The 24,879-nt window shown below is 39.8% G+C and overlaps 1 protein-coding gene across 1 annotated transcript in view; it reads left to right on the top strand.

Annotated features, from left to right (window-relative positions):
• LOC121255618 (serine/threonine-protein kinase TOR-like) overlaps nucleotides 1–24,879 on the top strand; it is an 83,344-nt gene that overhangs the window by 19,326 nt on the left and 39,139 nt on the right. The window contains 10 exon segments of the mRNA XM_041156015.1: nucleotides 2,795–2,954; nucleotides 3,111–3,254; nucleotides 3,409–3,578; nucleotides 3,704–3,908; nucleotides 3,986–4,180; nucleotides 4,658–4,810; nucleotides 11,677–11,798; nucleotides 11,948–12,047; nucleotides 12,156–12,251; nucleotides 13,691–13,821. Coding sequence (XP_041011949.1) covers nucleotides 2,795–2,954; nucleotides 3,111–3,254; nucleotides 3,409–3,578; nucleotides 3,704–3,908; nucleotides 3,986–4,180; nucleotides 4,658–4,810; nucleotides 11,677–11,798; nucleotides 11,948–12,047; nucleotides 12,156–12,251; nucleotides 13,691–13,821 — 1,476 coding nt within the window.

The following is a 24,879-nucleotide window of genomic DNA, read 5'->3' as shown; positions in this document are numbered from 1 at the left end:
CAGCTGGACAAATTTAAGAGGCATTTAACAAATCAAAGCTGTGTGGAAATTGATCCCTATTTGTATTCTATGGTGTCTGCGGCAGGAATGCAATGAACGGACTTTTGAAGATAGCAAGCGCTCAATAAAGGAATTAAGAGCTTTTTTTCTGAGAACTTTATGTACATGGGCCATAGCTATAGACTTTAATGGCCTCAATCTGCATGACTTCCTTGTCTCTATAGATTCCACATAGATAGAGCATACCTTTGTATATCTTATTGTGTACTTGGGCTATGCCTATCATTATTTAATAAAATCGTTTACTTACTAAAAAAAAAAGGAAAGGGAATATTATAATGATGGGTTGGCGTTGCATATGTAGAAAGAATGGGAAATCAATTGATGCAGGAGCATCTAAAGTCTTAAGCAAAGTGAGCTTATCAGTCCACTTCGTTGGACCCACCAGTTAGGCATAGGCTTATTCTCTTATTTTATTGTTGGCCCATTAAAAGTCATCTGTTTAGGAATGAAGGTTTATGATTGATCTATTATTGGCGTAATGAAAGGCTAAGATCGTTGGCTTGTGATCTATTATTGGCGTAATGAAAGGCTAAGATCGTTGGCTTGCTATAGGCTATTATAAATATCCTTTTGAGTCAATTTAAGCAGCCTTTTCTTATCTCTTGAATAATATATAAGATATGAATTCTTCTTGGGACTCATTTTGAACCTAGAAATTGATCTTCTATTAGTCCAGCTTCAATTTTATATCCGTTGTTTATACTTACAAAAAAAAAAAAAAAAGGAAAACCTGTTGTTTGTGTCAGTCATCTTGAAATTTAGCATCTTTTTTCTCTATTCGACCATATCTACACTTTCTAAGTTCTTCCTACTTCGTTAATTATTATAATATAATTCTGCTTATATACTTCCTATGTACTTGGGCTATGCTATTTACTTGTCTTCATAAAACTTCTTATTACTTATTAAAAATTTATTATAATATGATTTAAATAATGAAATTTATCTCTTCCCATCAGTTTAAGTTTTTGGGATAAGTGATGTTTTAAAATAGAAAAATTCTATACATTACACTACTATCCCATTTTTATCCCACTATGTAAGATGTGGTACATTTATTATCATTGGATGATCATTTATTAGATGATTCTTTATCATCAAATGGTGATAAATGTGCCACATATTACATAGTGGGATGTGAGTGTGGCGTATAACATTACTCTTTAAAATAATATCGGGGCAATGATTATGAGTTTGAACCCTGACTCTACGCTTCACCCCTATTTAATTATATATTTTACATGTTGGGCCTACTTATTAAGGAGAAGTTTGGCCCACACGTGAGGAATATTGGAATATAATTTAAATAATTAAATTTACCTCTTACCTATCAAAAAACTTAATAATATTAAATTTACCTCTGCCCATTAACTCATGCTTTTGGGAAAAGTGGGTTTAACATTAAGAGCTACCGTGGATCATTTACTCTTGCATTGTGAGATGGCAAGGGCTTTATGGGATAGCATTTTTGGTAGAACCGGCTTGGCTTGGGTGATTCTTTTGAGAGTGGTTGATCTTCTAGCATGCTGGAAAGGGCTTCATGGTTGCACTCAAGTGGATGTGGCTTGGAAGATGGTTCCTTTGTGTCTCATGTGGTGCATTTGGATGGAAATGAATGAGTGGTGTTTTAACGACAATGAGTGTACTTTGGAGTAACTTTGTGCACTCTTTTACTGTTTTGGTTTTTTGCTTTAGGGTACGTTTGGGTAGTGAGAATACCTGAGAAGTGTTGAGAATGTTTGTGAATAGTTATGAGTAGAGATTTGAGTGAGTTTGTGGGTCCCATTGAGAGTATTTTGAGTTGTTTGGATGTATGAAGTATGTTGAGTTATTGACTTTTGGATAAATAATTGAAAAAGGTGTGGGTCCCATCAATAATTAATTTTTTTTAATGATGATTTTATTTATATATAATAGTGATAAATATTTTATTTATTTTATTTTTTATTTATATATAATAGTGATAAATATTATAGTGATTTTTTTTTTCTTTCCTCACTCTCTCTCTCTCTCTCTCTCCCCTGTGGTAACCCAACCGAAATGGGTGAAACCCATTTCTCTCCACTTGCGCCACCGTACGCGGCCACCTAGACCACCGCACCTCCACCACCTCTCGCAGACCCAGCCACCACGAACCTCCCTCTCCCTCTCCGTCGCACACTGGCATTCGCACGCGAGCAGTGAACTCTCGGCTCAGAAACACAGTGGAGAGACTTTGGAGAGACCTTGGTATGAAGATGGTTCACTGTGTTTGGCATGTGGAGTATTTTCATCCGTACGAGAATACTTGGAAAGTGTTGAGATATCTTCGCTACCCAAACGTTAGTGACTCCGTTCATGATTTTCTGATGTCGCTTTCCGTTTCCTAGAATGTACTTAGGTGTTTTATTTTTTATACTTCCTGTGTGCATGGGCTTTGCCTATATATTCGTTTCTAATAAAACTTCTTCTTACTTCTTAAAAAAAACACATTAAGAGCTACCGTGTTTCTATATCGTAGTGGATCTGCGTCCTGCATTGGTAGTCATATAACAGTAATAATGAATTTTACTCATCAGAGGAAACAAATCTGTTTAGACTTTGCAAACAGTAATAATTAAATTTGTAAATTGTTAAATATATTATGTTATTGTCTCTCTTCTTAGTTTGGCAGGTTGTGCATTCTTTTAGTGTCATCCTTTGATTGGCTATAGTTTCTGGCTTTATATACAATTGAAATTCATGTGCGCAGGAATACTGGTGAGTTCATGATGTCAAGGTATAGAGAAGTTGCTGAAATTGTCCTCAGATACTTAGAGCATCGGGATCGGCTTGTTCGCCTGAGCATTACTCAGCTACTACCTCGCATTGCTCATTTCCTGCGTGATCGATTTGTTACAAACTATTTGACGGTTTGTTTACTTTATTTCAGTTTTACACCTAACCACTGTAGCTGGTAGGAGAAGTGTTGTGGGTGTCACCTAACCACTGTTTACTTTGTTTCAAATTTATGTTTAGAATGATTATCCAAAGCATGTGTGTGTGAGAGAGGCTGTAATTTCTTGCAGATATGCATGAATCATATTCTTGCAGTTCTGCGAATACCAGCTGAACGTGGCAGTGGATTCATTGCCCTCGGGGAGATGGCTGGTGCTTTGGATGGGGACCTTGTCCACTATTTGCCGACAATTACATCTCACTTACGTGATGCAGTATGTGCCCCACCTTTCTTATGGTGTTGTTATGCACAATACATGTAGTTTTCTTTTGGTCGCATTTTGCTTGCAGTTGGAGATTTCGTTGGTTTCAGCAATATCAATCTAACACTGAACTTGATATCTGACAGTTGCCAAATTTTGTCTGTAGATTGCTCCACGTAGAGGTAAACCCTCACTTGAGGCTTTGGCTTGTGTTGGAAGTATTTCAAAAGCAATGGGCCCAGTGATGGAGCCCCATGTTCGTGGTCTCTTGGATGTTATGTTTTCTGCTGGTCTTTCCTCTACGCTTGTAGAAGCACTTGAGCAAATAACTGTCAGGTAAGCCATTTTATTTTATTATGATTAGTAAAGGTAAGCCATTTTATTAACCTTCATTCACATAACTTTGGTTGAAAATCCTTCAAAAGGATTTTAATTTTTCTTTTCATTGGTTGTTATTACAGAATTCCACCTTTGCTGCCTACTATTCAAGATCGGTTGCTTGGTTGCATTTCCATGGTTCTTTCAAAATCCCATTATCTTCAGGGGAGGCATGCTGTCGGAATAGGAAGAGGAAATGTGATGAATATCCCCCAGCAGGCTTCAGATCTGACTGGTTCAGCCCTAGTGCCACTTGCTTTGCAGACTCTTGCTCGTTTTAATTTCAAGGTTTATTAGCAATTATTATGTACAGCTTGGATGCTGGTCGAACTTTAATTTCACTAAGAAGTTAACGTATTTTTTAGGGTCATGAGCTTCTTGAGTTTGCTAGAGAATCGGTGGTTGTGTATTTAGATGACGAGGATGGAGCCACAAGAAAAGATGCTGCCCTTTGTTGTTGCAGATTAGTTGCAAATTCTTTTTCTGGTATAGCAGGTACACAATTTGGTCCTAGCAGGTTGAATCGAGCTGGAGGAAAGAGACGGCGTCTTGTTGAGGAGGTTAAATGCCAAACTCTTTTTTTGTGTTAACATACTTAAAGCTCATAACCAGTGGTATTTACTGTAAAAGCTTGTCACTCTTTTTTGTTTTTTGATGTTAGTAACCCCCATCCATCCTGCAAGCTTATATTAGGTGTGCCACTATTTTTAAATATTTATATTAATATATTCTTCTTCAGCAATTACTTAAAAAAAAAAATATATATATATTTTCTTCAGCAATTGAAAGAGCCGCTTCTAGAGTTCTGCTTGTACATGCAATCATACAAGTTTTGGACGAAAACTTGTAGTATGACAACCTTTACTCAGATTTTTTTCCCGCTATTTCTCAAGTATATCTGGGTGTGGGCTATGAATGATTCTATGGGCATAAAAGTGGGGGTTTGTTAATGCCCTTTTGGGCCATGCTCTTGTGCATGTAATGTTGACTTTCATTTAAAAATTCTTGTTTGCTAACTGCCATTGGGCTCTCTGCAGCTTGTGGAAAAGCTTCTCATTGCAGCTGTTGCGGATGCTGATGTGACTGTTCGCCATTCTATATTTTCCTCTCTTCATGGAAATAGAGGTTTTGATGATTTTTTGGCGCAGGCTGATAGCCTGAGTGCATTTTTTGCTGCTCTAAATGATGAGGTTTACTTTCTACTAATTTTTAATCTTTGCATTAAATGTGCTAAACTGAGTATAGTATTTTTATAGTCGATGCAAATGATATTAATACTGAAGTTCTTTTAGTTTTGCTGGTGAAGTAATGTCTGACTAATGAATGAACTTTCTTCTGTTGATTTATATACTTTTGTGCTCTCTTTATGACTTGTCAGTACTTAATTATCTCATAGATTGATTGTTTCTTATATATCCCTGGTGCATGAATGGATATATTTTAGAGGATAATGAACCTTTTGCTTTTGAAGCTTATGCTTTGTTTGAAAGTGATATGCACCTCCTTTCAGCAGATTCCAAAATCTTTCATTTAAGATACCAGACTGAGTTTTTTTGCTGCGTATGGAGCAAATGTTTCCATATATATAAATATATATGAGCGTGTGTGTGTGGTCCTTTTACATTGCTATTCACAATTATTATTTTGTATGGGAAAATATTATTACTCCACAAGGCTTCACCTCTAGTGATGTTTTTCCATTATAGAGCTTGACCGCTCAATGTACTTGCTGTCTCCTGAAAGCTGGCATAAGAATAGAGGAATCGTTTGACATTCCTACCATGCCCGTTATCACGTTTGGGGCTTGATAATTTGGAATCCTATTCTCATTTAATTTTCTTGAAGTAAAAGTAAAACTTTATTAATAGTATAAGGTATAGCCCAAGTACAGGGAGTATTGCCTAAATACCACTAATCACTAGTGATGGATAGAAGCAAATTATGAAAATTGTCCTCATTACAAATAATGACCGAAGCCCAAGGAAATATGTATTTAAAAAGAATCTCTTCGCCTCATCCAAGGATCGCTTCCAGTCTTCAAAACACCTACTATTTCTCTCTATCCACAAACACCACACAATACAATGAGGGATCATTTTCCACAAAGCAGCAATGTGAGCGTTTCCCCTAATTCCTGTCTAGCACTAAAAAAGATCCATAACTCTTCCAGGCATAACCCATGCCACACCGGTCTGGTTAAAGATCTCATTCCACAAAATTGAGTCACCTCACAATGTAACAATAGATGATCCACAGATTTCCCATTTTTCTTACACAAGAAGCACCAATCCATAATGACGAGACCATGTTTTCTCAAATTGTCATTGGTGTGGATTCCCCCAAGGGATGCAGTCCAGATAAAGAAAGCAATCTTAGGAGGAACCTTACAATTCCATATGCTCTTCCAGGGAAAGTAGTGATCATTAGATAATCACGAAAGGGCCTTATTATAATAGGAACGCACCGAAAACCTTTTACTCCCACTATGAGTCCAAATCATCCTATCCTTCATCCCATTATCAAAAGACATAGCATATAATGAATCAAACAAATCATCAAACGTTCCAAGTTCCCAATCTTGAGCCGCTCTAAGACAATCGACATGCCAAGGATAGAGCCATTGGAACACACCACCAAGTCAGCCACCATGGCCTCTTTGTCACTAGAAATCCGCTAAAGAGTGGAAAAAACAAACTTAAGAGCCCTTTCACCACACCAAAGATCATGCCAAAAATAAATACCATGACCTCTTCGGCTCTTCCAACCGCAAATCTGAAAAATGTTGGAGAATCTCTCCCATCCATAATGAATATTTTTCCACAACCCCACACCTTATGTCCCCTGACTTCATTAGAAAACCAACCCTCCTAATACTCTCATAATTTAAGTCTATAACTACTATCCACAAAGCCTTCCCTTCCAGGTGATATCTCCACAATCACTTCCCAAAGAGTGCTTTATTGAAGATCCTCATGTTACGCACCCCCAAACCACAACAAGGTATTAGAGAACAAACTTTATCCCAACCAACAAGATAAAACTTGTCTCTGTTGAGGACCTATGGAAAATGCTAGCCACATTGACACACATTCTAAAAGAACTAGTCAAGAGTACAGTCATTGAGAAAGTAGAGCGTTGTCTAGCAGAATGGAAGAGAATGTACCTGTCAAAAGGTGGTAGGATTACCTTGATAAATAGTACATTTATCTAATCTACTGACCTATTTGTTATCCTTGTTCCCCATTCTAGCAAGTGTGGCGCTTCGTATTGAGAAATTATAGCGGGATTTCTTGTGGGGCGGGATTGGTGAGGAATTTAAATTCCACCTAGTCAGGTGGGAGAAGGTTTGTTGTCCTCTCCCTAATAGTGGTTTAGGCATTCGAAATATGAGAATTTTTAATCGGGCATTGCTTGGCAAATATTTGTGGAGATACCATAAAGAATCAGAAGCTCTATGGAAGTTGGTGATCGAGAGCAAATATGGTGGTTTATGGGGGGGATGGTGCACCAGTGAAGTGAGGGGCATATGGTGTGGGGTTGTGGAAACATATAAGAAGAGGATGGGGGGTCTTCTCTCGTCACTCATGATTATGCTTAGGAGATGGGGCTAGGATCAAATTCTGGTATGATGCTTGGTGTGATAATGGTTGATCTCTTTGGGTTGCTAATGATACAGAGGTTTCAGTGGCGGATGTCATGGTGTTAGTAGGGGAACAAATCCAGTGGAAAATTTTAGCTGGGCGGCAAATGATTGGGAGGTGGACAGCTTTGCAGCCTTTTTCAGACTTTTGTATTCTCTCAAACCGAATAACCAACATGCCGACTCATTGTGGTGGATATCTTCGGGTGGTGTGTTCTCGGTTCGCTCGTTCTATAAAATCCCTTTCACATGAGCTCCCTATTCAGTTTCCTTGGAAAAGAATTTGGAGACACAAGGCGCCTCTCAAAGCAGCTTTTTTTGTATGGACAACTTCCTTGGGTAAGATCCTCACAACGGATAATTTGAGGAAATGAGAGGTGATCATCGCAGATTGGTGTTGCATGTGTAGGAATGGGGGTGAATCCGTGGACCATCTTCTTCTACACTGTGAAGTAGCTCGAGGGTTATAGAACGAGGTTTTTAGAAGACTAGACTTGGGTTGGGTAATGCCCGAGTCAGTAATGGCGGTTTTGGCTAGCTGGACAGATCTAAGGGGAAATCGGCAGATCAAGGCTGTCTGGAAGATGATTCCTATTTGCATCATGTGGAGTGTATGGCAGGAGCGTAATGAACGGACGTTCGAGGACAAAGAGAGTTCGATGGAGAAACTTGGACCTTTGTACTTGGGCCTCTTCCGTTAATTTTAATGGACAAGATTTCCATGATTTCCTTGTTTCTAATGTCCCTACGTAGTTAGGGCATTCTTTGTACTACACATGGCTTTGCCTATTCTTTTATTAATATACTTTGACTACTTATTAAAAAAAAAGAACTAGTCAAGATTACTTTATCGACACTTACTTGATGGTGCCCTTTTTATCTTTTGGTGGCTCCACTCAGCTATCAATATCCAATGACATTAATTCTACACCAGATATAATACCTAGGAATACTAATCCAGTCTGTAGGTTGCCCTTCCATGACTAGACCCCACGTCTTGATGTCCACTCTGATGGTAATTGTTAAGGATTGGAGTTGTATGTGCAAAAAGAGTGGAGAGTACGTAGATCATCTATTACTTCATTGTGAGATTGCTACGGCCTTGTGGAATGACTTCTTTGCTCGGATAGGATTAGCTTGGATGATGCCAAAAAGGGTAATCGACCTCCTGGCTTCTTGGCAAGGCATCCGGGGCAACCCTCATATTGCAATAGTGTGATACCCTATTCTGATAAGTGATAAGAGTGTGTTGTGTATGAGATCCCACATTGCTTGAAAATGAGAAGTTCTTGCTCTTTAAAATATTCTAATAAGGCTCCAATTGCATCATCGACTAGTCTTTTTAGAGTATAGGCCATATGGATTGGACCTTCTATTGGGGCATTACAAATGGTATAAAAGCCTATCCCAATTAGAAATGTGAGACTTGAGTCGTGCCACCTACGATGGACTGGCTTGACTCGGACGCCGAGAATATAAGGGGGGAGATTATGATACCCCATTCTGATAAGTGATAAAAACGGGTGGTTTATGAGATCCTACATTGCTTGAGAACGAGAAGTTCTTGCTCTTTATAATGTTCTATTGGGGGCTCCAATTGTATCATTGATCAGTCTTTTTGGAGTATAGACCATGTGGCTTGGGTTTTCCATTAGGACGTTACAAATAGTGTGGAAGATGGTCCCAATTTGTCTATGGTGGTGTATTTGGAGTGAGGAATGCAAGAAGCTTTGAAGATAGGGAGTTGTCAATGGATGAGTTTAGAAGTTCATTTTTCAATACTTTACTTCATTGATCGATTGTAATTGATTTTAATGGCATGTCTTTTCATGAATTCCTTGCATTACTAAACTAGCACGCATAGGTGACTATTAGGGACCTCGGTCTAGTCCCTAAACATTAGGGGTCCATGAGCTTGCTTTGTCCTTGTGATGACTGAATGTGCCTTGCCAACTTGCTTGGCCTTGAACGTATGATGGCAATGGAGGGTTCTTAGGTTGATGGTATGGTGTTTAGTGATGGAATTGATGATGATGATGAATTTGGGTGATCTAACTGATGATTTGGTACGTTTGACGCAATGTGGTAGGGTTTGGATGTTGTCCTTGAGGTTGGCGCCACTTGGAAGATGCCTAGGATTGGTATGGTAAAGTGACGCTAGGGTTTTGGGTGGAGGCCAAGGGAATTACGAAGTTGGCAATTGGAAGACTAGGGTTGGCGTGTTGGATGATTGGGTAGGGTTTGGAAAGATGGAGATGATTGAGGTGAAGATTCCTAAATTGTAGGAATCAATTTAGGAATGATAAGAGTTTCAGTTTTGGCAAGAGAAGGAGGTCTTTGGTTGACTTGAGTGATCTTAGGAATATAGTGATTTTAGGGATGAAATGATTCTAGAGAAATTCCTAGAATGTAGGGATTGGATTTGGGAGATGGGATATGAATCCCCAAAATGTAGGAATCTCCTTGTGGGGCTCTTAGTATTTTGGCTAGGGCTAATTTGGATGGAGGGCAATAGGAATTTCGGCTATTACAATTGGTGGAATGTATAGAAAGTGGATTTGGTCTTTGATAACAAGGAAAGATGAAGACTTTATTTTTGGTATAAATGGATATTTGAGAAATCAAAGAGTATGAAGAATAAGGTTGAGGATATGTTTGATATGCAAGAAAATGCAAGAAAATATATGAACAAACTAGAAAATATAAGAAAAACAATGGATGATATGAATATTGAATGGAAAATAAACAAGAGATGGATAAATGAATCAACACCTATTCACGAATTCCAAGGTGATGAAACATGAAATAGATAAATGGATAGATCAATGGACAACACCTATTCATTGCATGGTGTTGATCCTTTCCTTGGGATTCACGAATTGCACCCAAATAGCCCAAGTGCAAAGGCACTGAAATGATCTCAAGAACAAATAAATCGTCCACAAAGGAATTTGCCAAAAGATGTAAAAGAAATGTCTAGTAGTCCTATTTAAAGCAATAACATAGGTGGGAAAACTTTAAGAGGTCCCCTTGTAAAATAGGTCTTGGGTGGGCCCCCTGATGACCCGTATCATATGTTGGCCCTTAGTGGCCTAGGCTGGCCCATGGGCATGGCCCAGGCAAGGGGCCTGGGCGCTGGGGCTGCTGATGGCATGGCCCAGGCAAGGTGCATGTGTGCTGGGCGTGTGCGCTGGGCTGCTGCTCGCACTGCTGGCTTGGTCACTAGCCTCGCTGGGTGTCCTGGGCGTGCCATGGTAGGGGCCATGGCATGCCTGTGGGGCTGTTGTGGTGCTGTCAAGGCATGTCAGCGACAGTGTTGAGGCATGGGCTATGGGGCTGTTCAGCCTTGTCAATGACAGTGTCAAGGCATCAGCCATGGGCCTATCAAGGCTTGTCATGGCATGGTTGGCAACTTGTCCGTGGGCCACTAAACATGGGGTTTTGACAGTGATGCTCTTGTATATGTCCCATATACTCAGGCTTTTGTCTATTTCATGCTCAATAAAATTTTGTTTATCGATAAAAAAAAGTATTGTTAAGGGCCCAAGGAAAGCACTAGGCATATATGCATTTATATTCGAAATGATCAATCAAGGTTACTGTTGGAGTTCATTAAAATCATTATAATGACCAATTCCACTTAGTAAAGTTTTGATGCGGGACTTAGCACCTTTAAGATTGTAGCAGTTTCTTTCCCACAAACTTGGGTAAATCCAAACCTACTTGAGACTCGAGAGATATAGAATGTCAAATCAGTTTCCAATGCCAATAAAATATTTAGCCTATAAACTTTTTTTCCCAATAGGGGATATGCTTTAATGACGCCCATTTACTTATAAAAAAAAAATGCTTTAAAGACTCCCATTCTCTCTCAATTGTAGAAAATACTTTTCTAGCATTGTTGGAGCCACCTTTGCCACTGTCACTGAAGTTTCTATCGAGTCCACTCTTTGTTGCATATACTTGAGCCTACAACTGTTTTTGTCTTCATGCCTTGGCTCATGGCTTGAACTTGGCAACTTTCTATGATTATTGGAGCAGGACCATATTCCCAACAAAAAGAGAGAATTGTTTGAGCAGAGTCATGCCCAAAACCTGAATTTTTTTAAGCCTTACGTGAGCATTTGTATTACGAGTTTTAAGGAAAGACACTGACTGTCTGAAAGGTAACTGGAGACAGTCTTAGATGGAGTGTGTTGAAAGGATATATGGATCTTACCCAGTTTGTGATTGGTTTGTCTGAGTTTGCAATAACCTAAAGTGAGCCACTAATTGAGTTGTTTTTCTTTGTAGACAGATGCTGTATATCCATATTTTTCTCTTCTCCCCTTGTAAAGGGTATTTTCATATTGCTAGAGGAGAATAATCTGAAAGTGTGTTCTATAATCCAATCTTGGAGCTTCATTTTTGTTGCAGGATTTCGATGTTCGAGAATATGCAATTTCTTTGGCTGGAAGGTTATCAGAAAAAAATCCTGCATATGTACTTCCAGCGCTTCGTCGCCATCTCATACAGTTATTAACGTATCTGGAGCACAGGTGATGTGAATGAATTCCTGTTATTTGATATCTGTCATTATGCAAGAATGAGATTGTTGTTGTTGTTGTTGTTCTTCTTCTTTTTAAAAATATATCAAGGTCGGAAGGACTCAAGGAGTCAGTTGTTGACTTCTCATCATGTGTACCAGTGCCGATAGCAAATGCAAGGAAGAAAGTGCGAAGTTACTAGGCTGTCTGATACGGAATTGTGAACGGCTAATTCTTCCATACATTGCTCCGATACACAAGGTTTAATAAGTCATGCGGTGGTTATGACATTTATTGAGACTTTTTTTCTTTTTTTTTTTTTTAAATTTTTGGATCCCATCTCTTAATAAATGGGCTTTGTTTGGTCAGGCACTTGTGGCAAGGCTAAATGATGGCACTGGGGTCAATGCCAATCATGGCATTATAAGTGGAGTTCTTGTAACCGTGGGGGATCTTACTAGAGTGGTGGGTAATATTCCATTTTTTCTAGTTTTTCTAGTTGTGTTAAGTTCGAATATCTTTTAGTATATAGCATTTTACTGACACATGTTTGGTGCACTGGGAACACGCCTGCACAAACTTGATGTAGAAGACAACTTGGTTTATACTTTTGTTACACGTCTAATACAAATCTTGTTCTAAAAACTTGACGCATAATTTTTATTGTGTTTTTTTTTTTTTGCTGTTACTCTGGAGTTCTGGTGAGCCTTGAGACTGAGTATGATCTAATTCAGTGATTTTTTGGAACATTAAGTGAGTGAGAAAAGAACAGGTTCAACTAGCCCAATCATTGATTCCACTGCTGATTTCATAGACTATTTTATTATTCAAGTACAATTTTAAATTTCATAATAGTATCAACTCAATTATCTGTAGTACAAAGTTATACAAATTTAATATCTGAATTCATAATGTGTAAGATTTGTTGAGCATTTGGGAAAACAACATAAAAGTTTTGAATATTTTACCTTTTAAAGAAATTAATTGGTTTTATAAAATCACAACTCTTACCATTCAACCAAAAAACTGACCAGTTCAATCCTGTTAATCTGGTGCAACTGTCAGAACAGTTTTAAAGGGTCAACCCGGCCAATGACCTCTGTCAAAGCTCAACTGGTTGAATGGCTTGTCTGGTTCTTAAAACGTCATCCTGATCTCTGTATACCTCATTGTGGACTTCGGTATTTACTTTGTGATTTTAGTTTTTGTACATTAAATTTGACATGCAAAACCATTCTGGCACATTGAACTCTGCACTATAATAATCAACTCATGCTTTTGTCAGATTCTGATGCCAATGGTCTCAGTATGTTTATACAATAGGTTGCTTCAAAAGAGTATGCTAGGGAATGCTTAGTCATTCATATGAGTTGAATTATCTGTTGACCATTGGTTTCTTTTGGTAATGCTGACATATTCGACTATTTGTTGTCTATGATTAGACAGAAGCATTCACTTTAAGGTGCGTGGTGTTTTGGGTTTTTGGTGATTTAAATTGTTGGCATTCTCTTAGTTGGTTCTGTGAACCATTTTTCTCTTCTTCATACTTTAGTATATGAGAATATCAAAGGTCTAGTGGCGTCCTTTTTAATGTCTGATATGTGCAAATGTGGAAGTTAATATTTTGACCAAGGAATCAGTCACATTACAGCTGTTAGATGTCACGTCTATTTGAGAGTGTTATTATTCAGGATTGCCATTGGTTGCTTATTTGTCACTTCTTTTCTATTTTCCTTCTTGTTTTTTTCTTGTTATGGCATAATGATAATTAGGGTTCATGAGGTTGTTTCGTATTATCCAATTGCCTCATGAATAATGGCAATCTGTTTTCTTTCTGCCTTCATATATATTTACATACCTATATATTCATCTTTAACATGTTTTGGGTTGTGATTTTGGTATAGGGTGGTTATACTATGAGACGATACATTCCCGAACTTATGCCCTTAATTGTTGAAGCTTTATTGGATGGAGCAGCTATTATGAAACGTGAAGTGGCTGTTACTACTCTTGGTCAAGTTGTGCAGAGCACTGGGTATTGACATGTTTCCCGAGTTTATTCCCTTTGGAACAAGTATTTTCTTCCTTTTTTGGTTGTTGGAATATGAACTAGATGATTAGATTTTTTTTTTTTTTTTTGTCAAGTAAGAATCTTTATTGAATAGATTGAAACTATGCAATGCCCAAGTACACAGAAAATACAAAGTGAGACACCTAATCACATTCTAGTAAGCTGGAAAGAAGAAAGAAACTCATGAACATTCCCACCTTTCAATACAATAGCAGAAAACCACTGTAAAAGAGATAATACAAATAAATTCCAGATTTCCCCCACTGCACGCTCCTTATAGTTAAAGCACCTATCATTCCTTTCTGACCATAAACACCACATTAAGCACAAAAGTATCATTCGCCACGCTGCTGCCAGTTGTGCGCTATTTTGCCTTTTATTCCAGCATGCTAGTAGTTTCAACACACTTGGGCATTACCCAAATCAGTCCGGCTCTACTAAGGATACCAGCTCATAACTCCCCAGCCACCCCACAATGTAAAAGCAAATGATCTATTGATTCCCCATTTTTTTTACACATGTAGCACCACTCCGTGACCACCATACTGCGCTTCCTTAATTATTAACCGTCAAAATCTTCCCAAGTATAACTGTCCAAGTAAAAAACATAACTTTAGACGACACTAAAACCTTCCAAATGCTCTTCCATGGAAAGAATGTGGGTTGTTGGACTGTCAAAGCCTTGTAAAAAGATTTAACAGAAAACTTTTTTCTTCCTGTGGGAATCCACAACATATGATCACCCCCATTGCCTCCTAACTTTGCTAAATACAAGTAACTATAAAAATCTGCTGGCTCTTCAAGTTCCCAATCTTGAGCATTTATAGTAAAAGTGACACTCCAAGTTACCATCCCATTTGCACAACTCAGCAATTCTGAAATTGCAGCTTGCTGATTTCCAGCCAAGTTAAATACAAATGGAAAAATAGTGGAAATAGGGCTCTCCCCACTCCAACCATCGAACCAAAAGCGGGTTCTTGCTCCATCACCCACCTCAAACTTAATATGTTTTTTCAAAAGTGTTCCACCCATTTCTAATAAATTTCAATAGGCTTACTCCATAAGACCCCTTACCCTCCTTAGAACACCATCCCCCCCACGCACTACTATACTTGTGATCAATAACCTCTCTCCACAACAAGTTCCCATCTATTTGATACCTCTACAACCACTTTCTTAATAGTGCCTTGTTAAAAAGGCACAAATTTCGCACCCCTAAACCACCATTCGCAATCGGACAACTCACCTGTAATGGGAAGAGAGAGAGTAAGTGAGAAGATTGGAGAGAGTGCTTTTGATAAGTGTTAATCTCCCCCCTTTTGATGGATATAACCACTTCCACCCCGATAATCTTTTCTCAATCTTCTCCACCACACCATCCCAAATACTCTTTGTTTTGAATAACGCCCCCAAGGGAAGTCCAAGATATTTCATAGGAAGAGAGGCAATTTTACAGCCCAACAACTCTGCTAGAGAAGCAATATTACTCACATCCCCTATCGGTACCAACTCTGACTTTCCTAAGTTCACCTTGAGTCCCGAAACAGCTTCAAAACACAACAAAACGGCCCTTAGAGCTTGAATTTGGTCACTAACAGCATCACAAAAAATAAGCGTATCATCCGCAAATAGTATGTGAGAAATGGAATTGACACCATTACTATTATTGCCCACCAAAAACCAGCAAGAAATCCCCCCTTACGGCAGCCTCCACCATGGGACTCAATGCCTCCATTACTATAACAAAAAGGAAAGGGGATAACGGATCCCCTTGTTGCAAACCCCTCGAAGTCTGAAAAAAATCAAGATTTTTATTGACTAAAACCAAAAATTGAATGGTCAAAACACAATGTTTAACCCATTCGCACAACCTGTCCCCAAAACCACATCTTCTAAGCATATAAAAGAGAAAGTCCCAACACACATGGTCATAAGCCTTTTCCATGTCTAGCTTGCAAATGACCCCCAAAATGCCTTCTCTTAACCGGCTGTCCAAACACTCATTTGCTATCAAAACTGAATCCAAAATTTGCCGACCCCAAATGAAAGCATTTTGAGGTTTGGAAATGAGTTTGTCCATCACCAAACTCGTACGATTAGCTAACACCTTTGATATGATTTTGTAGATCCCACCTACCAAACTAATAGGCCTGAAGTCTTTCAATTCATAGGCACCAACTATCTTAGGGATAAGAGTAATGAAAGTAGCATTTAATGACTTCTCAAACTTAAGACTAGAATGAAAAACATGTAAAATCTGCATCACTTCCTCCTTCACTATATCCCAACACTCTTGAAAGAAAGCCATAGAAAAACCATCCGGGCCCGGGGTTTTATCTTGGCACATACCTTTCACCACTAGATGCACCTCATTTTCATCAAATGGCCTCTCCAACCAACTTGTTACGTCCAAATCCAGTTGGTCAAAAATTAAACCAACAAGTTTGGGACGCCATTCTACTTTTTCAGCAAGGAGATCCTCATAATACTGCACTATATGATCTTGGATCTCTTCGGGAGAATGTAACACATTTGAGCCTGAATGGAGAACTTCAATAGCGTTGTTGTGCGTATGAGAATTAGCCATCTTGTGAAAGAACTTAGTGCATTTATGGCCCTCCTTCAACCAAAGCGCCCTTGATTTTTGCCTCCAAGATATTTCTTCCATCAACAAAATTTTCTCAATCTCGGTCACCACCACATTCTTCCTTAACAAAGAATCCTCATTAACGTCCCATTCCTCCAATGCATGCAACTCATCCCAAAGAATATTTTTCTGCACTTCCATGTCTAAATACTTCTTCATTCGACTTATTTAAATCAGCTTTAAGGGCTTTAAGTTTACCCGTCACTATGAAGCTAGGGGTGCCATCAAAATAATAATCATCCCACCAAACCCTTACCTTCTCCACAAATCCTTCAACTTCCAGCCACATATTCTCAAATTTGAAAGGATGCCTACCCCCATGAATGCCGCCACCACAATGAAGCAAAATTGGAAAATGATTGGAACATACATGTGGCAACCTTTTCTGACATTGATCAGGAAAGTGTGTCTCCCACGAAGAAGAGACTAGAAATCTATCTAACCTTGACCACCCTCGACTGTTGGACCAAGTATAGCCCCCCTCCTCCCCCAACCAAAGGAAGATCCACAAGATTCAAATAAAAAATCGGCTCTGAGAAGTCTTGCATTGCTCTTGTCGACGTAAATGCCCCCGCCCTCTCACTAGGGAACCTAACAATGTTGAAATATCCACAAAAAACCCATGGTAAATCCCATAAAGAATACAGACCTGCCAATTCCTCCTACAAAGAGCTTCTATCACTATTCACATTGGGCCCATATATGCCCGCAAAAGCCCACCTCCACTCATCCTCAATATTCCTAGAAGTTACAGTCATTGAAAAAGACCTGATACAATCCTCTACCATCTCCACCACTCTTTTATCCCACATCATCAACACACCTCCTGAAGCCCCTTACGAAGCTAAATAACACCACCCCACAAAGGAGCAACCCACAAACTACGGATTATGTTTCTGTCAATACCACTCAACTTAGTCTCTTGTAAGCAAACAATGTCAAATTTTCAGTTGCGGAGAAGAGATCTAATGCGAAGACATTTATTCACGTCATTGATCCCTCTTACATTCCAAGACAGTATTTTAGGCTTCATTAACAAAAGTAAAGTCCCTCCTGTCAAAACACTCAGGAAACCAAGAATACCAAGAGAATGTTTTTGGAAAAACTACCTCTGTCAGTTCAGCCCACTTTCATTATCAACATAAAATCCATCTATACAAGGAAGTAGATAATATGCTATACATGGAGTCTAACTGATTCCTAATATTCAGCATCTATACATGGTAAGATAATCTGCACAACTAATATTAACAGATTCCTAAATTGTATAAATTCATAAAATTATATACGTTAACATCCCCCTCAAATTGATGCTGGTAAGTCAACTAGCAACAATTTGCCAACAAGAAATTGATGCTGTTGTCGAGTCATTGCTTTGGTGAAGACATCGGCCACGTAGAGATCCGAAGAAATGTAAGGAAGAGATATCACCTAACTCTCCAAGGTATCTCGGATAGAATGACAATCAACCTGAATGTGCTTGGTGCGTTCATGGAAAACGGGATTGGTGGCAATCTGAATAGCACTAGTGTTATCAGCATGAAGATCGGTAGAATTAGTCAAACACGATCTTGTTTCTTACATCTCCAAGAAATAAAGGTATCACCCAAAAACATACACCAACCTGTAGTAGATTGACGCGTATCTGGACACCCAGCCCAATCAGCATCACTGTAGGCAACAAGTTGAATAGATGAGCCTGTAGGAAAGAATAATCCACGAGTAGGCGACCCTCGAAGATAATGGATAATGCGGCGAACTGCAGCAAGATGAAGGTGCTGAGGAGAAGGCATATGAGATGTCTGGTCGAGTCGTGGTCAAGTAGATAAGATTCCCAACCAAGCGCTAATAGAGAGTAGGATCATCCAGAAGATCTTCATTTTTCCTGTATTTGACATTTACCTCCATAGGTGTATCAGCAGAAGGAGTGTCCTCTAAACTAGTCAATGTGATAAGATCTTGAATATACTTATGCTGGTTCAAGAAAATACCATTGGCCTGATGATGAACCTCCAGTCCTAAGAAGTATGTGAGCTGGCCAAGATCTTTCATATGGAAAGTTGCATGTAACATCTTCTGAAGCTTAGTAATCAAATCACAGTCAGTGCCAGTAATGATGATTTCTTCCACATAAACCAAGAAAAGAACTATACCCGCATCAAATGTGTGGAAAAAAAGAAAGGAATCATACTGACTTTGTGTAAAGCTGAAGGTAAGAAGTGTACTACGAAACTTCTCAAACCAGACCCGGGGAGCCTGCTTGAGCCCGTACAGAGAACGCCTCAGCTTATAAACATCATGAGGAGAAGAAGTAGTCATACCAGATGGAAGTTTCATGTGGATCTCTTCTTGGAGATCGCCATGAAGAAAGACGTTCTTCACATCCATCTGATGTAGTTGACACGACTGTGAAGCGGCAATAGCTAAGATCGTTTGAATCGTGGTCATTTTGGCAACAGGAGCAAATATCTCCTCATAGTCAACCCCATATTCCTATTTGTTACCCAGATCTACAAGGCGAGCTTTTTATTGGTCGAAAGACCTATCAGAACGAAGCTTTACAGAGAAAACCCATTTACTCCCAATAGGTTTGACTGTAGGAGAACAAGAAACAATACCCCAAGTATGATTCTCTTCAAGTGCTTGAAGTTATGCTTGTATTGCATTTTGCCAACACTCATGTTCTATAGCTTGTTTGTAGCAAGAGGGAATGGAAATTGAGGATAAAGTAGCCACAAGAGAGACATGGGAGGAGAAACCATACCGATTAGGGGGTTGAGAAGGCCGAGTAGACTGGCAAAGAGTGGCAAAAGAGGAAGCAGGAGCAGGATCAGGTGCCGGGTCAAGATCGTGAGGGGGCACAGAGGAAGTGGAACTAGACTCATGTCGGCTACGTGTTTCATACACAAAACCAGGTTTGAACCTTTCCACAATTGTTTGGGAATCAGAAAAGCTAGGCAGAAGAGATAAAGATGCAGATGATAACTCAACATGAGATGGAAAGAAATATTGATTTAAAAAAAAAAACCACATTCCTAGAAACCCGTATACGATGAACATGAGAATCATAACAAACATAACCCTTTTGAGGTATAACATAACCAAGAAAAGCACACTTAACAGATTGAGCAGTAAGTTTATGTCATTCATGAGCAGGGAGATGCACAAAACAAACACAACCAAATGCCCGAAGATCAGAATATGAAGGAGAATGGCCAAACAACTTAAAGAAAGGAGAAACATGATGTAACACGGGAGAGGGTAAGTGATTGATCAAATACCGAAGTAGAAAGCGTTTCACACCAAAAACGAGGATGAACAGATGATTCAAGTAAAAGGGTTCTTACCACATCAAGAAGGTGACATTTTTTCTCTCAGCAACACCATTTTGTTGCGGTGTCGAAAGACAAGAACGTTGAGAGGTGATCCCTTTACTTTGAAGAAAGTTCTTAAATTCATTAGACATGTATTCTCCGCCAGAATCAGAGCACAAGACCTTGATGCTAACAGAGAATTGAGTCTCAAGAAGTGCAAGAAAGCTCTTAAATATGGAAAAAACTTCGGCCTTGGCCCGTAGGAAGTAAACCTAAGTAAAGCGACTAAAGTTATCAATGAAAGTAACAAAGTACTTATAATGCGCATGAGAAACAACAGGTGCAATCCCCCAAACATCACTATGAATAATATCGAAACATTGTGAGGCACGAGATGCATGATGAGGAAAGTGTAGAACTTTACTTTTGCCAAGTTTGCATGATGTACAGTCAAAAGAAAGATCGAGAGAAGAACATGTTTTATTTCCCAATAAACCAGAATTAAATAAAGTACAAAGTACATCAGAGTTTGGGTGGTCTAGATGTCCATGCCACATCTTATTTCCATAACCAACAACATTACATGCAAAGGAAAGTAAAGGAAAACTAGGAACAATGGTGGAAGGAAAAAAGTGAAGAGGAAAGAGTCGTCCCACTTTAGGCTCCTTCGCGATCATCTTCCCTGACACTTGATCCTGCACAACACAACCAGAACGAGAGAAATGAACATTACAATTATTATCAACCAATTGACCAACAGAAATAAGATTTGTGGAGAGGTCAGGAGACACAAAAACATCAGTTAAGGAAGAGGAAAGATCACCAACAACACTAATAGGCAGAGAACTGCTATGAGCGGTGTTAATTTTTAGATTTCCATCATAATTTCTGACATTGGAAAGAGGAACAACAATATTGGTCATATGGTTAAGGCTTTGGAGTTAAAATACCATGGCTTAGAAGAAACTTTATGATTACCTGAGAGCCCAAAGCAGAAAAAGCAGAAATGATCATCTGTTGTACCATTTCAGGAGTGAGTGTGTTCGGGTTTGCTAAGGCTGTAGGAGCAGGAATAGGAATAGGAACAAGTTACAACCGGCGAGGCAGTAGGCAATGCAGTAGAACTAGAGGCACCAGTGGAGGCATGATAAGCAGTACCTTGCTTCCTTTCAGGTCGAATGGGACAAGCAGAGATGATATGATCCTGTTTTTTGCAGTAGTTACAGAACTTCTTGGGGCAATCTCGAGCAATATGACCAAAAGATTTACAACTAAAGCACTGGACAACACGCATGTCTCTACCCTTATTCCTCCCCTGTGCTGCATAAGCCACAAAACAGGTGCAAACAGGTGCACTAACATTAGCCCGATGTTCCATGGCAGCTTGAGTTACGATTCGCTGCTCCTCACGAAGAAGTTCACTCAAACAAGCATCCAGAGATGCTACAGGATGACGATTCATCATATTAGAACATTCAATTTCAAAATCGGAACGGAGCTTCATCAAGAATTGATCTCTCTTGCTTGTTTCATGCAACGGGAACATTAGCATAAACAATATCTGAATAATCAGCCTAAAGATTTTGAAAACCAGAAATATATTCCTCAATGGAGAGACTTCCCTGCGTGAAGTTAGCCATCTCATACTCCATTTGAAAACGCCGAGCCGCGTTGTCTTAATTGTAAATCTTATTTAGATAATTCCACATGTTAGCGACAGTTTTATAAGGCCTCAAATTGAGAACAAGGTGAGGCTCAACCGAGCTGAGGATCCAGGTCATAACCCAAAGCATCCTTGATTTCCCACTTTGACAAATAATTGAAATTGAGACTCCCAAGTGGAATAGTTTTTGCCAGTAAAACGAATATGGAACAAGTTTAATTTATTGAAGGACATGATGGAACCAAGAATAAAATAGCCCACCAGAAGATGACTGCAACAAGCACAAGAGAAAAGCAAAACAGAAGTGCTGCCGAAACAAACAGGTGTTGGAAACAAAATCAAAGAAGACAATAGGCAAACCAAGAAGACTGCACACCAAGAAGATTGCTCACGGAACTGACCAAAGAAGACAAAATCGAGAGTCCCAACCAAAACAGAGTGTCGAAAGAGGAGATCAAACCAGAAATTGTGCCGAAATCCACAGAAATCAGAAGAAATTCACACGGAACGTGTGAGACCCATAATAGAGCCAAAACTAGCACAAAAGGCACTAATAATTCACAAGAAACCCTCAAATGACGCCGAAAGCCACAAAAAACCCTCAAATGACGCCGAAAGCCACAAGAAACCCAAGAGTTCAATTCAGACAGCGTCGATAGTCACACGAGAGGCACTGAGAATCACACAAAAGGCCAAACACAACCTCAGACAGTGCCGTAAATGCAAGAAAGGTAAAAACAAATTTGTAGAAGACAGGAAACTATGAACCTGCTCTTGATACCATGTCAAAACACTTAGGAAACTAAGAATACCAAGAGAATGTTTTTGGAAAAACTATCTCTGTCAGTTCAGCCCACTTTCATTATCAACGTAAAATCCATCTATACAAGGAAGTAGATAATATACTATCCACGGAGTCTAATTGATTGCTAATATTCAGCATCTATACATGGTAAGATAATCTGTACAACTAACATTAACAGAGTCCTAAATTGTATAAATTCCCAAAATTGTATACGTTAACACCTCCCTTTTATTCTGTCTCTCTCCAAAGTTCCCTCCTTATTGTCATAGTTAATAGAGCATTGCAGTCGTTTCAACTCTCTCTCCTTTCTAATAGCTGGCTTCATGGCCGTGGAACGACCAGCTTCAATGGCTACTAGGCAAGCCATGAATTGTTCTTCATAGCCATCACAGGATAGTCCCACCCAACCCTGAATCTTTAGGTGCAATCTGACGGGGAAGCATTTGTAAGGGTGACAGACTACCCATCTCCTCCTCATCACTATCTGTTGCAACTACCTCCATCTGTAGGTCAGAATCTACCTCCTCTTTCTCTTCCATGTCAAATAGCTCATTCTCAGATTTTGCATGAATATCTGCATACACCTCCCTTTGTGTGCTCATCCACCAGACTTTTCTCCTTACCCACAGGAGCCAACGAGACTTTTTTCCCAAGGGAATTTCCATGATTTCCCCTTCCCGATTGTCGGCGCCTGAGGCACCACCTCTAACCCTCCCGAAGCTTCCTCAGAAGCTGTTAGGACTTTCTGTGCCTTGGATGGAGCCGTTGGCTTGAGAATCAACGCCGAAATTGCCTTGTGAGAGTTGGCCGAGACAACCGAGATGTCGGGGTTGACGACATCCTTGCCTCTTCTCGCAGAAATCTCTTCTGAGCTTAGCGCGGTGGTCTGTGCGCCGACAACCTTCGTCGAAATGGTTTGTGCAGTTACCAAGAAGTCGTGGGCGAAAAATACGACATAAATCACACCTCCAGGCTCCGATGGTATTGCCTTCGGCGATGGGACGTCCATCAGTGCTTCTGCAACCTTCGGCAAGGTCGTTTGAAGCTTCGCCGGTGGCGGTGGCGCTGACCCACTCGCCGATGGGCCACCGATGTGCTGGTGCTTCTTCCTCCAGAATGGGCCATACCTCTGGCCAATCTGTTTAGGCCTTTCCTTGGGCTGAATTGGAACGAGGCCTGGCCCTTCCCTTTAGGCCCATTACTCACGCCCAACATCTCCAACCCTTTCTTCATTTGGTCTGATACCAAATCACAACCCAAGGCCAAACCCACCTCACCTTTACCCTCAACGCACCGTATTAGGCTTATCAGTTTATTTGACAAATCATCCAGCAAGCTCTGCATAGCACGCAACTCCTTTAGAAGCCTTACCTCTTTCTGCCCAGCAACCCCTTGCCATCTCCTCCTCGGCTCTGGACAGCTATTGAAAAGGGTGTGCCTCCTGCCCTTTGTAGGTCTGCCATAGCAGGTTGCCATGCGGCTCAAGGTATCTCCAAGACCTCCTTGTACGACTGCGACGACAAGGTTACTGCCGCCGTCGTTGATGGTGAATTTCTCCCCTGACCACCTTCTCTGCCCATATCCTTCAACGCCGTTGCGAGCTTCCTCCACCTCATTCCATCCCTATCCCTAGGAATGAAAATGAAACTCTGACTACCTCCTCCACCATACTCCACCAGAGCCATGTAGGAACCATGAGAGTTTGAACAACGCTGGGCAATGAATCCTCTGTCACCTTCCCGATGAGTAGTGTAATACCTTTTGCTTCCAGTCTTCAGACATTCCTCCAACGCTCTTGACACCCATCGGGTAGTGTCTAACCCCAATTTCAAGTTTTTCACACCTTTCCACTCTTTCTCCATAATGAACACATTACACCAATCTCTTCTCACCTCAAATACCTTCGATTCGATAGCTAAACAGTTAAAGGAAGACATTTCCTTTCAATGGTACCAGATATCCCACTGTCAAATGCCCACAACCACCATCGGCTACATGAGTTTACGTAACAGTTAGTAGTGTAACATATTTATTTTTTGTTTTGCACCCTAAACTATAAGTAGGTTTCACTTTGCACCTTCAATTCAAATATGGCCATAACTAGATGATTAAATTTGTCTCTTTTTATCTGCCTAAGCTTTTGGGATATATTGTGATTGCTCCCGTTTTGTTTTATCTGTAAATAAGAATTTTATTGATAAGTACTAGGCATAACCCAAGTGCACAGAATTCATGAATATTGAGACCATTGAAGTCTAATAGAATCAACCAATGGAGTAAAGTGTTAAAAAAGAAAACGCAGCTCATCCATTAACCACTCGCGATCTTTAAAGCTTCTTTCATTCCTCTCCCTCAAAAGACACCATTGTGGAGAAATGGGCCCCCAGTTTACATAGTGGAGAAGGCTAATTGATCTCTTTGTCTCTCTCTCTCTCTCTCTCTCTAATCTATTAGCAATCTCATTTATGAATTGCATCTCATGGGTGCCCACAAGCTACATAGAGAAAAATTACGAGTGGGGATGGTAAGAGGCAGGTTTGTTGGAGGGAGAAATATTTGGCTATGTTAGGGAATGGCTCATAAAGGTTTTCAC

This window comes from Juglans microcarpa x Juglans regia, chromosome 3D (genome assembly GCF_004785595.1).
Source record: "Juglans microcarpa x Juglans regia isolate MS1-56 chromosome 3D, Jm3101_v1.0, whole genome shotgun sequence".
In the NCBI taxonomy this organism is placed as follows: domain Eukaryota; kingdom Viridiplantae; phylum Streptophyta; class Magnoliopsida; order Fagales; family Juglandaceae; genus Juglans; species Juglans microcarpa x Juglans regia.
This window is presented reverse-complemented; position numbering and strand designations above follow the sequence as displayed.